This window comes from Akebia trifoliata, chromosome 8, assembly GCF_017979445.1.
Source record: "Akebia trifoliata isolate Shusen 1 chromosome 8, ASM1797944v1, whole genome shotgun sequence".
NCBI classification, from domain to species: Eukaryota; Viridiplantae; Streptophyta; class Magnoliopsida; order Ranunculales; family Lardizabalaceae; genus Akebia; species Akebia trifoliata.
The window spans coordinates 2,016,373-2,032,295 of NC_141382.1; the positions used below are offsets into that span (position 1 = coordinate 2,016,373).

The following is a 15,923-nucleotide window of genomic DNA, read 5'->3' on the forward strand; positions in this document are numbered from 1 at the left end:
ATCCTAGCAAAAAAGACACGTCTAGAAGATGGAAAAATTGTCCCAATTTTTTTCAAAGGGACATTATTTCATCTCCCAAAAGCGTAAAAACTCAATTCAACGTGACGTGTTTTACTTCACAATCACCTTTCAAAATATGTGTTTGTGGGGTACATGCCCATACTGCTCGTGTCATTGAGGCTAGAATGTGAGAATAAAAGGATGGAATCACTCGCACTCAAGTTCTTCTGAGCTTGAGAGGTTTGATACAGGGGCTACTCTAGTAGCTTATTCTAAACTTTGATTCGCTGTAGACTTATTGACCAGTCATAATATGTTGGATTTCTAAAATAGAACATTTGAATAGCTTTGGTCAACGAATGGACGGTCTAGAGTTGATTGGGGAGCATTGTGTTACAATGGGCCTTAGCTCCACACCACACCCTGAAGTATAACATTTCAGTCTCCAAACATTCAACATCTCGGTAAGATGATGGAACAATGCATGTTTTGATATACAAAGATAATAAGTTACATTATACCTTTTCTAATGTTTTAGCTAAAAATTTTCTTTTAAGGATATTGTATTACGTATAGTAACATACTATGAAGACAATGTCACCATCCATTTCTGTCTGCTGCGGTATTACAGCAGCTACTGATATCTATTTCGGTACCATCATAAAATTCTTCCAAACCAAATTTGGCTGTACAAAGAGCATGCTTCAAAAAAAGGAAACATAATTTTTAATATAGCTGATACCTAAAATAAGAAAGAATTTGGGAAATTCAAAATTCAGAACTCATCCGATTTGATGCAAAGCTCACTGTGCATTTAAATTCACATAAAAATATGTGAATTTATATTTTTCACTTGTAGCATAAAAGGGCTTTTTTCTTAAATAATCTTTCTGTTGAAGTGGCTAAGAGAAACAATTGATCTCCTCTATCGCCATCACTTGCTTCTCAGATCTACCTCCCCTTGACATCATGATGCTATGTACAACCGTCATTACATGTCTTCATTTCTTTCTTTTTAATATTTTGTTAGTTTTATGGTTTCCTGTACTTCCTCTTGAAGAGTCCCCCCCCCCCCCCCCCTTCTCTTTTACTTTTGCCTTCATTATGTTTTTTTTTACTTTTCATTATTGTAATTATTTGTTATTTGCAGTGCGAGGATCCACGATGTTATGTGTGGCAGCATATTGGTTGTGTTATTCTTCCAGAGAAACCGGATGGTCTTCCACCAATTCCACCTCAATTCTATTGTGAAATTTGCCGACTCAGTCGGGCAGATCCGTATGTCCCATTCATTTTTCTGTTGGTAGTTGAACTGTGTTTTTTTTTTAAAACTATATTAATGACATGGGAAAATTTTAATTCCTTATGTAGGTGTTTAGTTTTGTTGCTAATAGGCATCCTATTACCTGTTGGCCTCATGGCACATTTTTTTAATTATTAATTGCGTAGTTACAGTTGTTTGTCAACTTATGTAGTGCCTTTGACTGGTTTATATCGTGATGTCATGGAAGTTCCTGTTAATAATTTATATTTCCTTTAGACAGTTATTCTTTTATCATATGTTAGAAATTTGTTTATTTATTTATTAAGAACTATTCAGGTCATTTAGGTACTTTTTTTATGAGCTAGATGGAATACCCGTTACTGCAAACTGGTTATGGCTTCTGAGGTGTCAATTGCTACATTTACTCTTCATTCGTAGGATTTCCCATTTTTCGTCATTGTTCATGTTTTTTGACATTTTTCTTTTGGTATCTTTGCTAGTTAGGAAGTATCTGGAGCTTTATTTTATATGTGAAATGAATCATCTTATTGTTTATTGATGATTAATACATGAATCTTTCTGCTTAGATACTAGAAGGTAGGAAAAAAAAAACTTTTTAAGTACATTTTTTTTTGCAGTAGTATTGTTTTTGTTCTTTTTGCTAAATAATGCTTTAGATTATGTTCCTGTAAATATCAAATGTTGAGATTTAGTGTTTTTTACTACGTTGATTGGTTTTATTTGGTTAGGAAATTGAGAGTTTCATATATATTTTAACCCTTTTTTTTCCTATTCAGTTTCTGGGTGACGGTGGCAAATCCATTACTTCCTGTGAAGTTGACTGCTTCAGATCTTCCCACAGATGGGTGAGGTCCCTTCTTTTTTTCTTTTATTTTTCAACTGATGAAATTGAACACGCTCATGCTGCTCAAGTAATTGCACTGTTTTATTTATTGTCGTCATTATTTATTGAATCTCAAGTAAAAGAAATTCTAAATGGGTGTTGATACAAAAAAGAAGTAATTAAGTGGACAACTTCAAATATTCTTTACTTCACCACCATAGAAGCAATAAATCTGGTTTTTGAAGGTGTTGTAAAAAGGATGTATTGAACATTTGAACCGATTATAGTTTTCTCACTAGATATAATTAATTAACAATATATGTCATAGAAAAAGTTTCTGCTTGATCTCTCTAATGGATCAACTTTTATTGCAATCCAACTTTTGGATTTAGTGATTTTTTTAAATCGATAGAAAGATTTAAAAGAAAAAAAAAAAGATGCTTGAGAGTGAACCTGCAGTGCTGCTATTTTTCTCCCTTTTTCCTATTATTACTATTTTTCCCCTCTTTTAAAAGAGATAAAAAATAGGTAGCACTACATGTTCTCTTGTTTAGGAATGGTGAAAGACTATTTTACCATTTAAGCCTATTATAACACATGGTTATTAAGTGATTTACTAAAAGTTGAAGGTTTTCTTTTGTGGAGAAAGGAGGCCACTATGACCCAAAATGAATGTTGGGAAGAACAGAAACAATCATTGCCCTCTCCCTTGCTCCATTTGGTCTCATTTCAGGTCCCTTTTTCACAATCATTGGATCTTTCCCTGATAGTTCCTATCCATCTTTCACAGTGGTCAGTTTTTGGCTTTTGATGTCGAGAGGATTTTGTGGAGTCTTTATCTTCTTTGATGCTTGGGAGGGGAGGAACAATTGTGTCTTTCTTGGGAAGGAGCTTCTAAAATAGGAAGTCATCATCTCTGTTTGGGGCACATTTATTTCTGTGGAAAGTTTTTGATGAATTTAAGGGTTACTTTTTTGAGGATGTTTCTTTTTAGGTGGGATTTGATTTGTAAATAGAGCTTGTGATGTAGGGAAGTTGGGTGTTTGTGTGTTGTTTTTCTTTTCCTTTCTGAGTTAGGTCTTATTGACTTCCTTTCTTTTTTATTACTTAATATTTTTTTATTTATACTTGTAAAAAAATAAAAATAATATTAGAAAGTCCATTAGGACTGGAGGACTACTCTTTGGAACATCAATCAGTTACTTCTTTTTTCTTCTGATAAGCAATATCAATCCATTACTTATGAAAGATCAGGCCTTTAGAACATTAGTTCATTACTTATTTTTGTTTCTAGTGTGTACTTGTTAGACATCCATTTTTTTTTTTGGCGTTAAAAATGCAGTTGATAGGCTCATAAAAAAACAGAAAAAAATGCAGTTGCTAGGTTCAGTTCTTTACATGACAAATTTGGATACAATGCATTACAGGACCAACCCCGTGCAGAATGTGGACAAAACATTTCAACTGACAAGAGCAGACAGAGATATGTTACAGAAACCAGAATACGATGTTCAGGTTGGTTTTATTTGATGTTTATTGAGAAGTTATTCTTATATATTCAAGAATTCGCAGGGAATTGATAATTCTTGTACAATGGCACATTTTCATTCAGGCTTGGTGCATTCTTCTCAATGATAAGGTTCCTTTTAGGATGCAGTGGCCTCAATATGCAGATCTGCAGGTCAATGGTAGGTGGACTCCCTTTTACATATTAGTGAATTAATTGTGAAAATTTCCGTTTATTAGGTGTCAGCTCCCCCCCCAAAATACTAGTCACCATATGCCATTTGATTTTGACAGACGTCTGAAATAATTCTGATTTTTTTTTTTTTTGATAATCAAATAATTCAGATTCTTTTATGCTTGGTTTGGATCATGTTTAAAATTTTGTTCCATTTCGAAGTGTTTTAGTTGGGATTGGAAAGAAACATTGATTGTCACCGAATACATTGAAGTGTCTCAGAATGATTCAGTCAAGATAGTCTCAGTTTTTTTAGTGACCAAAACATTGCCTCGAGAGGAAATTTAAATGTTGGTTTGGACCTGTGTTACCAGATTCGTTCCTACTATGCGTCGAACCGGTTCGTACAAAGAACCCGTTGTTTTGGTCAAAATATTTGATACTTCACCCCCCCCCCCCCCCCCCCCCCCCCCCAAAAAAAAAAAAAAAAAAAAAGAGGTTTTGGTCAATATTAGAGATTCCTGTGTTTTCAAATTGATGACATGCCTCCTTGACCTAGGTCTTCTTATCCGAGACTAACATAAATGACCTAAATGCCCTCTATGATCCAGGTTTGTTTTAGAGTGACGAATCGGAACCATGAACCCGAATTTGAGTCAAGTGAACCACTGTACCGGGTTATGTAGGTTTGGATCCCTATATGAAGTTAAACCATGTGGATGTGTTCAAGATTTTCTTTAGTAGTCTTTGAAGTTTTGGCTTAAAATTAACGGAGCTTGTTGTGGTATTCCTAAAAGTTTGAAAGAATTGATCTTTTGTGTTCTAGATTTATGTTTCTATGGTTTTGTTTTGTTTAACCTTGAATATTTCTACAGGTGTGCCAGTTCGCACGACTAATAGGCCTGGATCGCAGTTGTTAGGAACTAATGGTCGTGATGATGGTCCAGCGGTAGGTCTCCCTCGGCCCCCATACTAATATCTTAGTTTTTTTTAATATGAATATAAGATATATTATTAAAGAGAAGAAGGGCAAAAAGGAAAAAAAAAAAATTCAAAAGAGGAGGAGGTCGAGAAGACATGCCTATAAAGCAGCCTAGCGTAAAGAAAAGAGTGAGATATATGAGGAAACTAAAACAAAGAGATTACCCCGGCAATTCAGTACTACTGACTTTCGTTACAATCTAGATCCTTCGGGAAAAAAAAAGTCGTAGCATTGCTTGCAACAGTAGAACATTATCTATATCTCCAACATGCTAATGATCGTGGATTGAGTACCCTGCTCCAATGCCATTATGCTTCTTCCATAATCCTTAACATATAAAGAACGCAGCCAATGACCAAAGAACCTTTTTCATGATGCCATTGTTTCAAGCATTTACTTCACCCTGTTGTTACTGATTTTGTATATTTCTCTCTACTACTTTTTTCTTTATTTTTCTTGCCAATTAAACTTATAACTCTTTTAGCAATGGAAGTAATAAAAAAAAAAAACCTCTTTTAGCAATGGATTTTTCTGACTAGCTTCTTGTTTTTATTTTTCCAGATCAAAACATATACCACAGAGGGGATTAATAAGATCACTTTGACAGGATGTGATGCTCGGGTATTCTGTTTTGGGGTCAGAATTGGAAGGCGACGTACTGTTCAACAGGTAATCATACCAAAGATATGTAATTTCCATTTAGTCAGTTGCACACTGCATCAATGAAATAGTTATCTGTTGTATGTCTTTTACCAGTTTTTGTATTTTGTAGTTATTTTTACCATGGATTCATCCTTCCCATTGGAAATGATTAGCCTGAGTTCCAAATCATTTGGTTACTTGATTGTTACTCCTTGCTCTTTGCCAGCCTATCCATATACCTGGTTAGGGGTTTGACTGGGCCTGGTCATGTGGGTTTAGCTTTGCTCTGCCCAAACCCCCTCCCTGTTTCGGGTCCAAATGTTTCAAACTTAAGCCTACCTCATTAATAGGTATAGCAAACCAGGGCTTTGATCTTGAGCCAGAACTAACCCTATTTCAGTTAAACGTTAAGCCCAAGCACCAACCATTTATCTAGCAAGCGTTATTGTTAGGTCTGGTTCCAGTCCATTGGACCTAAAAATAGTCCCAGCATACCTATCATGACTAAATAAATAATATCATCAACGTTGTTTGGTAATTTTCAATCCGTTTTTAATTTTCTAATAATCTTTGGTCTATTCAGAGTGTCAAAGTTTTATTTGTCATCATGCTATATTATCTGTTGTTGCTGCACCTCTAGAAGTCAGCGACAAAAGCTTGTCATTTAGAATGAATACCGTGGAGGATTTTTCAGCCACTACGATACTTAGAGATGGCAACACTTCCAACCCCCTCAAAATCCCCATTCTTGGACACTGGTGTGACACCTTTCAAAGAAACTCCGATACCCAAGTCAGATTCTCATAGTCAATGCTTTGTTGGTATCACATAAATAACTAAAAGTAATACCTTTGCTTATATAGGCTTCCCATCCCCTTTTCTTGGAAATTTTTATCCTTCACGTTACCAGGCACATCCTTGTCTCCTTTGATTTACTGTGGTCATGATAGCTGTTTTTTGCGAATCTCACCGTTAGTTATGGATCGTTGTGATATTCCCGGTTTACCGTCTTCGAATTTGGATCCCTTTCCCACTAGCTCCCGTGATGGGATTCTTCCAAGGTGGTAGATACCCTGTCTGGTCTCCCAGATCCCCAAGGATCGACAATTCTTCCTTTCCTGTTAGGCTAAATTCTTGACATAGAACTGAATACCTTTCTGTTCTCTCAGCTTGGGCTGGCGAACTACTCTTACTGCTAGCTATCCCATTTAAGACCCTAGGCGTTCGATCCGACCGTAGTTGCATGTTCCTTTATTTTAATCACAGATACATTATCATCGTAAACGATTGGATTGTTGGAATTCCTTGTAGGAACCTTTGTAAAATGAGGCATCTATGTTCAATTAGTTGAATGTGATGCAGGGGAATTGATCTCTGTTATGCAGATAGAAGAATGACAGGGAAAAGTAATTGTTAGAACTTCTATCACTCTCTAAATCACAATTTGTTTGTGGAATGTCTGGGAAAAGCCTCTTTTAGATCTTTTAGGATGCTAAATCAAGAAATCCCAACAATTTATAAACTTGACAAAAGCCTAAATGAAGAATTCATTCAATACTCAAGTTTCTCCTTACACTGATTTCATAACATTTATGTATGTAAAATTAAAACAAACTTAAGGACTAAGTCATGAATATCATCCATCCGTCTAAACTATCATATTATTTTTCTAATAATCCTTAGCTCTCATTACTGTCATTTTACTCAAACCTATAATATTATTTTGTGGTCTTAAACATGACAATCTTGACAAAAATCGTAGAATAACTAATATAGATTTTGAAGGTAGTTTCCATTTAATCTATGGTTTTCTCAATCGATGTCTGATAAAGTGATAATCCTTCGTTGCACCCGCATGAATTAAAGAATTTAGCCCTCTTTCCTTGCATCTATTGGCCTTGGTTTTAGATGACTCTTGATCTTTGATCATTGGCTATATGATTTTGATCGAGCGCTTTTGTTGGATGGGTCCAGGGTGCTTCGTCTAAGTTGTCTCGACTTTTTTCTTTTTGGAAAATTCCTCCATCTGAAAGAAGTTGTTAGAAAAAAAATTGAACAGGCATATCTCATTGTTGAAGATTTCAAAAAATTTAATCAGAATGGACCAATGTGATTAGATAAAGATATGATTATGCTCTTACCCAAATCATTCTTATCTTTGAATATATTGATTGATCTAATTGAATCTTATAACTAATTTCTTGTGCTTCTTCCTTTATCAGATTGACAAATTCATCATTTTTATATTTATTGAAATTGTTGGTGATTCCCAAGCTGGTTTGTTACTCAATATTCAAGCTTTCAACAACTAAATCTTTGTAATCAGATCTTCCAAATATTCATTAAGATTTGGTAGTGATCGCAAGCCCCCAGTGCTTGAATTGGTTAAAATATGAAGAAAACAGGAGTATTCCAATTGGATTAGCGGCCACTACAACATCATTGTTTTTTGGAATATCCAATCTTTTAGGCTCTTAGCTTCATGAGTACCTCAAGATATCAACTTCCAAACTCCCATTTGAAACTCTGGAGCAAATACTTACTTTGATACCACCGGATTTAGGTCAAAATAATCCCTGCTGTGTAGCTTGAAGAATTAGTTGCAAATAAAGTTTCAATCACCTTTGAAGCCAAGTTTCTTAGTGGGCAATCTTGGAGAACCTCCAATAGAATGCTAAATCAAGCAATCACAATCATTTGCAAAGGAACTAAAAAACAAGCCCAAAGGTCTAATCATGGTTCAAAGTTTTGGAATGTTTTGGCGCTTCGGCTGAAACAGAACGAAACATTGACCTCGAAACTTTGGATGTATCAGGGATGTTCCATAATGTCTAGGAATGTTTTGGTCGAGACTCTGGATTTTTCCCGACAAACCTTGGGTATAATCACTTGATACTCAAATGCCTCTCCTTAAAATATTTCATAGCAACTATCTATAGGAACATAAATCCCTAATTATGAATGTCAGTCAACCCTTTCCTTATTTTCCGATTGCCTGGAAGGGACGGGTGAATGCTTTCTTTTTTTGGCATTTTGAATATAGATATGGCCTGTAACTATGGACCATTTTTTAATGTAGCATAAATGATCGTCTAATATATCCATGTCATTCTTTGTGCTTGACTGTCCCTTAAGAGTTCCTTAATTTGATATCAGCCGAATTATACACGAGTATTACACTGTTCAATGTGTAGGTTCTTAACATGATTCCTAAGGAATCAGATGGTGAGCGTTTCGAAGATGCTCTTTCTCGTGTTTGCCGTTGCATTGGTGGTGGGAATGCTACAAACAATGCAGATAGTGACAGTGATTTGGAAGTTGTTGCAGATTCAGTTACCATCAATCTTCGCTGCCCTGTAAGTACTTATATATATATATGGGTTTTTTAGGCATGTCTTTTTATTTGAATCCTTTTGTGAATGGTGCTTGGTATCATTGGCCATGCTGAATCATTATCTGAATTGCGAGTGCATTCGACATATATATTATTTCATGTAATTTATTTGTTTCTTCATTTATTTTATTTCATAAGAATTAAAGAATAAGAATAGATGCAAAAGAGCTTAAAGGACAAAAGTAACGAGACTCATGGACGTTGCTATGCATAATAACTAAGCAAAGCAAATGTACAAATTAACTCGGGCAGCTGTTATTTTTTTTAGACTGATAAGAAATCAATGAATGAAGCAAACAAAAAATACACAGCCGAAGAAATTGTGGAGGCAGTCCCTATCCTGAAAACATGGAGAGGGAGGGATTTTATACATAAAGAGAAAAAAAAGTTTTCCCTTCGGGATGATGTCTAACCTCCCTACCTCTCTCTCTCTCACACACACACACACACGAGTTGACCCTTATACTCATGGACCTTTGGGGAGAATCAGGCAGAAGAAGGAAAATGTAGAGACAAAAATAATGAAATATGAGCTTATAAAAAATTTAAAAAAAAAATGCAATTAATCCCAATCAGATGCATGTCTCTTCGAGTATTGTGTTGTGTGGGATAGGAGCACAACTCCTGTTGGATTACATGGATCAAGGGAGAGGAAGAGTAGGAGCAAGAGTGGTACCCCGGGACGGGTGTAGTCATATAATGGACATTCCTGTGTTTTTGGTAAGATTTGTAAGTTATGCCTGACAAAACGGGACTAATGAATGGGAAAGACAATGGTCTTAAGCATGATTGGCAATGGACATTCCCGATATGGATAGTTATGGATCGTTGAGATCATTAGAAGAATTATGGGAGAATTGTAACTTAAGGAAATAACTAAAATTAGGGTTCAATGAATGTGATTCTATGAATAGGTAAAAAGGATCATAACAGGTGACTTTTGATCGATCACTGAATATTACTAACTTAAGAATCAAAGAGTCCTTGGCAGGTACCACATTGGTGCCTTGAGATGAACAATGAACGAAGAAGAAAGGATAACAACAACATTAGATTAAGGTTTATTCATTAGTGATCTCATGGTGGTGTTGGTTGAAGTAAAAACAGAAAACATATAGCTTTTACATTCTCTAGTACCATGGTGGAGTTTCAGGTTAAGAGTTGCATTGAAAATATTGTATTCCGAAATTGATAACCTGAGACCCTTGTACAGTGAGAGATCTTGAGAATGATTTTAATTTTAAGTTTAACTGACATGGGGCTAAGTTCCTTACATATCATGATCATACTATTTTTTCATATTATGAACCCTCAAACCAACATGCTTCAGGGATCTTCAAGATTTGTTTCCAAAATCCTTTGGTGGAAAAATCAAATTACCATTGCATGGAAAAAATGAAGTTAGATATTTGCATTGATCACAAACTGCTAGAGCTATTGTCAGTGAAATAAGCATTGGAATGTGTTACTGATGATTGAAGGTTGCTGCTGGAATGGAAGAGATGATGATAAGGCTCAAGATTCTCTACTACTTGTTACTGGAAAAAGAAGAAGAAGAAGATTGAGATTTATTGGACCAAGTTAAATGTTGTTTTGGAAAGACCAAAACTCTGATGGGTTCTATCCTGGATTGAAGAAATGGGTCCAAATCTTTGGGATAAGGCTTCGTTGTTGTTGTTGGGAAGTCCTATCATCTATAGTGTGCGTGCAAATTCATAAGAATGTACGGTTAAACTATAAAGCACCAACCAATTTCAATTATAATATGAAGTTTCACTTATTTTGTCATCAGAAATAACCCAGTTTGGCTACTGATATGTTTACTTTAGAATTATTTCTTATTCCTTATAAATTACTTTACATTACTCTTCATCAATGGTACTATATTGTGGTTCACGGTAATGTGATTTTGTGCTTACTTTGATACATGGTATTTGAAAGAGCAATGACATGCATGTAATAAGTGACTGTATATTTGTGTGAATTGCAGAATAGTGGGTCTAGAATGAAGATTGCTGGCAGGTTCAAACCTTGTGTTCACATGGGCTGTTTTGATCTTGGCACTTTTGTGGAACTCAACCAACGGTCTAGGAAGGCAAGTTATTCAAATTATTGCATAATTCATTTGTTTCAACTCTCTTTACAGAGCCTATTGATATCAATAAGCTGTCTACTTTGGATGCAGTGGCAATGTCCCATTTGCCTTAAGAACTATTCCTTGGAGAATATCATCATTGACCCATATTTCAATCGTATCACAACTATGGTAGGACCTACACTAGACCTCGATAAATTTCTCTAAAGTTACCTTCCTGATGTTAATTTTTTTATCACCGTTCTTTTTAACTATTTTATTTTGGTGGAATAGATGCGAGATTGTGGAGAAGATGTAAGCGAGATAGATATCAATCCTGATGGTTCTTGGCGTGTGAAGAATGAAAACAATCGAAGGGATCTTTTGCAATGGCACTTTCCTGATGGTTCTCTTTATGTCGCTACAGACAGAGAAGTGAAATCCAACACTGAAACCTCAAAGCAGGTCAAACAGGAAGGAATTTCAGAAGGATATAGTGATTTGAAACTCGGAATAAAGAAGAACCACAACGGGATTTGGGAAGTTAGCAAACCTGATGATGATATGCACACTTTATCCTCGGGAAACCATTTTCAAGCAAACTTCCCAAACCAGTGTCCTAAAGTCATTCCCATGAGCAGCAGTGGTACTGGAAGTAGAGACGGAGACGATTCAAGTGTTAATCAGGACGGTGGTGGGCATTTTGATTTCTCTACTAACAATGGAAATGAGATTGATTCTATTTCTCTGAACTTTGATCCAACTTGTGCAGTTCCCGACATAATATCTTCTGCACCGTTGGGGAATCCAGATGTCATTGTTCTGAGTGATTCAGATGAAGATAATGAAAATTTAATTTCTCCTGGAACTATCTACCAGTCTGGTCAAGCTGATGTAGATGGCATTCCTTTTCCTGTTCCCCGTCCTGGATTTAATGACCCATATGTAGAAGATCCAGGTCTGGATACAGGAGGCAGGAGTTCATGCCCAAGTCTCTTCAATGGTAATGGTGATGACTACGGGACTCTGTGGCCATTGTCCTCTGGTACACAAGCAGGTCCTGGGTTCCAACTATTTGGTGTAGACACAGATGTCTCGGATTCTATGGTTGATCTACAGAATGCTTCTGTTACCTGTCCCACATCCATGAATGGCTATGCATTGGATCCAAACAAAGCTACGGGATCTGCTACACAGATCCAAGATTCCTTCTGTCAGTCCTACACAGACATAAATGGTGGCTTGGTTGATAATCCCTTGGCATTGGGTCGGGATGACCCATCTCTGCAAATTTTCTTTCCTCCTCGTCCGTCTGGCATATCGCAACAGGTTGATTTGAGAGATGATCCTGCTAGGTCTAATGGTATACGGACCGAGGACTGGATTTCACTCAGGCTTGGTGGTGGTGGTGCTGAAGGGAGTCATGGTGAGTCGGCCGTCACAAATGGTTTGAATTCGAGCAACCAGTCTGCATCCAAGGACCATGGTATGGAAACTTTAGCCAACACTGGTGTGTGATTTCTTCTCAAGTAGCTATAGTTTTGCTATTTCATGTGTTTACTTATACTTGGTCTTCCTTGCCTATACTTCCATGCTGATATGTGCTCTGTAATTGCAACCCACCATGGGATTGGTATCACATATGAAACCTGGGCCAAAATATTTATCCCGTCTAATAGTTGAATAAACCATCAGTCATAGATCTTTTCCTAGTTGTTCCTTGTATATTTTCTGACCATTTAAAGCTTATGAGATCTTTGTGTGGGGCTTATCAAATCGTGGGTTTCTATTTATGGGGGCGGCTACTACTTGGGGTGTCAACGGATATTTATCGGATTGAATATAGAGTATCCGAGTATTATTTTTTTATTTTTTCCAATATCTGAATTCAAATTTGAAATTTGACGGATATCGGTCATTAACACCCGGATAGCGGATAATATCCGATTCGCTAAAAAAAAAAACTTAAGAAAAAAGAACTCACTTTCTTCTCCAACCTTTTCCAAAAACCCTTATATATATATATATGTATTTTTAAAACCAGTTTTTTTATTAAAAAAAACCTAGAGCTTAAAAGATGATGTATTTGGGGGGAGAAAAATCATGGGTTTTTTGGATTGGGGAAAAAATCATGGGTTTTTTGAGGATTTTTCAGGTTAGGGTTTAAGATGAGGGATATTGGGGAGAAAAATAAATTGGTTTTCTGGTTGAGCTTGAAGATGAGGAATTTGGGAAGAAAGGTCAAGGGTTTTTCTGGGTTGAGTTTGAAGATAAAGGATTTGGGAAAAAAAAATCCAACGTTTCTAGATTGGTGTTGAGAGAGAAAGAGAAAGAGAGGGGACCTACTTGCAATAGCCGGAGAACAACATGTGTTCGTCGGAGAAGGTGGTCGTTCATGGCTCCTACCCAAGGTATTAAATTTCGATTTCGGTTCGGTTAGTCTGGAAATGAAAATATTTTGATGAATGTAGAAATGATAGAAATATTGATGAAATTTTCATTAACCCTGTAAGAAACGATAAAATAGACATTAAAACACTCTCATTAAGTCATCAAAATACAATAAACTACCATATGGAGTGAGAAATTGGATATCAACAACATTTTGCTACACATAAGCACATGTATTGAGAGGCTGACAGTGGAAATAACAATAATAATGTTGCATTAACTACATACAACTTAATATGTAAGGCATTAAAATGAAGAAACTATTAAGTATTGCATTCATGTGTAATTATATTTCTTTTATTTTTTGAATAAGTATGATTAAATTAATAATGTATCCAACTAATTGAAACATGGTTGATTGTATGCGTGCTTATATAAATGTACTAATATGCTTAGAATACATTAAAATAAGATGATATAGATAACTAACTAATCATAATTCATTTATACTAATGGATGAATGTTCTATGCAATTTTTATTAGTAAATACTATGTGTAATTTTACAAGTTCTTCCTAAAAGCAATATTTCCACCGAAATATTGCATTTTTATACCCAGCCGAAATTCACTATTCATCGAAATATTTTACGAAATGAATAGTGATTTCTACTGAAATATGTATAAAAAGAAATTGTCGGTTAAATTTCGTGTCGGAACTTGTGGAAATGGAAATATTTCGGTATATTTCGTGGAAATATGTCAAAATTTAACACTATGCTCCTACCCTTGCTTGCAAGTCAACACAGAGCCGAGAGTGGAGAAAGGAGAGCCCAAATAAAGAAATAGTATTATTTAAGTTTTTAAAAGGGAAAAAAAATTATTATCTAAATATAGTTATTATTTATATTATAATTCGAATTGAATTTTATCGGATTGGAGAATCCTTTCGGATGCTAAAATAATATCCGAATTTGAATTGGATTCGGATTCAGATTTTCTGTTATCCATTGACAGGCCTAGTGGCTGCTGCCTTTCCATGGTGATGTAAAACATTCTTCTGTTGAGTAGTTGGGCTGACTATCATGATTTGCTTTTTTTGGTTCCTATGTGCAGCTTCTTTGCTTCTGAGTATGAATGGCGACACTTCTGATGGCACTACTGCAAAAAGGCAAAGATCTGATAGCCCTTTCTCAAGTCCGCGCAAGCCACGGTCTGCACGACCACGGTTGTATCTCTCTATTGATACAGACTCCGATTAGAGGCACACAGACTTTTCGCTAGGCATCACTTGCCACCCTACACCTGTTTTTGGATGCAGTTCTTGGGCTAAATTTGGCAATCATATCCAATAATTATTCCAAACTGGACTCTGAATCTAGAATTTTTTTTTTAATAAAAAAAAAGGTATCTCAGAGATGTGCCTTTCTCTAAGAGAGAGCTCTCAGTCGTGATGGTAAGAAAAAAAAAGTATCTCAGATGTGCCTTTCTCTAAGAGAGAGCTCTCAGTCGTGATGGAAGGCGAACCTAGTGGCGGCTCGGGGAGAATTATGCCTGACCCAACAACATCTCTGCGGCATAAATTTTTTTATATAAGTACTCCGATAATTGCATTATTATATGTTGGTGAGCCCTAATTATTGTACTATTTTAGTCCAGCTTACCATTTAAAAAAAACACAAAATTATGGTACTATTTAGATTTTTTGTTTGATACATACTGCATCCTTGGTACTCTTTTACTATATATATATATAACTGTTATAAACATTTTTTGTTTTATTTTACAATATTCAGATTGGTAGGTTTGGCATGCTTGTATTTGCAATGAATTTATATAAGCTTTAAATACAGTAGGGGGAATCCTCCCCTTTCTGTACCAAATGAATCTGTGTTCACTCTAAAGATTTATTCCCCCAACCCCCACCCATATTTTTCTCAACCTATTGGTTCTTATGCTTTGTATTTTGGTTCACAACATGGATGATAGTATTGCACATGTCCTGATGATTAGTCAAGTGTTTTAAGAGGTACAGATGCCGAACTCTCAAAAAGAAAAAAAGTTTGATGGCCACTCACCTAGTTTTGAACACATGGGGGAGATTGAAAAACTTTGAAGCGGCAGCCAGTTTCAAAATTTTGAAGAAATCCTTACACGTGGCATTTTTTAGGAGGTATTTCAAATTTTGGCAGAAATGTAAGGGTGGGAAATGAATTCAAAATGCCAATGTGTCATGTAACAAGGAGGGTTCCTTAACAATTTGAAGGAAGTTACCCGCTTCAAAGTCGGACCGAGGGAGACCACCCAGTTTAGAACACAACCTCATGCCTCCAAAGCCATTTTCTCTTGCAAGACTACATTTACAAGGCTAAATGTAAGATGTCCAATAGATCTTCCAGAGGTAGAAAGGTACAGATTTCATCGAGATTGGTTTAATTTTTAGAATCATTTTGTTTAGAATCTGTGGGAATATTTTCGCATTCGAAGTTCAGTTGGAGGTGTGCCTGATGTAATTGGACTCGTGTTACTTTATTATGATAGCCATACACGTAGCACAAGGAGGAGATTGCGATGGAGAGCACTCCCACGAAAGTTTTTTTTAATCTAAAACTGAAATTTGCTATACTTTTTGTATAAAATTTTGATGTACTTTG

General features: G+C 35.8%; 1 protein-coding gene across 3 annotated transcripts in view; it reads left to right on the plus strand.

The window, feature by feature from the left end:
- The window catches only part of LOC147395375 (E3 SUMO-protein ligase SIZ1-like), a 28,225-nt gene extending 13,161 nt beyond the window's left edge, over nt 1-15,064 (plus strand). Inside the window, exons 7-18 of one of the 3 annotated variants that reach the window (XM_086451271.1) lie at nt 1,151-1,278; nt 2,062-2,130; nt 3,536-3,623; nt 3,721-3,796; nt 4,665-4,738; nt 5,333-5,440; nt 8,608-8,769; nt 10,798-10,902; nt 10,993-11,073; nt 11,176-11,575; nt 11,654-12,391; nt 14,386-15,064. In XM_086451271.1, the coding sequence (XP_086307397.1) occupies nt 1,151-1,278; nt 2,062-2,130; nt 3,536-3,623; nt 3,721-3,796; nt 4,665-4,738; nt 5,333-5,440; nt 8,608-8,769; nt 10,798-10,902; nt 10,993-11,073; nt 11,176-11,575; nt 11,654-12,391; nt 14,386-14,531 (2,175 nt within the window). In that variant the 3' untranslated portion in view covers nt 14,532-15,064. Of the gene's footprint in view, nt 1-1,150; nt 1,279-2,061; nt 2,131-3,535; nt 3,624-3,720; nt 3,797-4,664; nt 4,739-5,332; nt 5,441-8,607; nt 8,770-10,797; nt 10,903-10,992; nt 11,074-11,175; nt 12,392-14,385 lie in introns of all 3 variants that reach the window. The other 2 variants (XM_086451269.1, XM_086451270.1) reach the window with 2 other exon arrangements.
- The last annotated feature ends 859 nt before the right edge of the window (nt 15,065-15,923 follow it).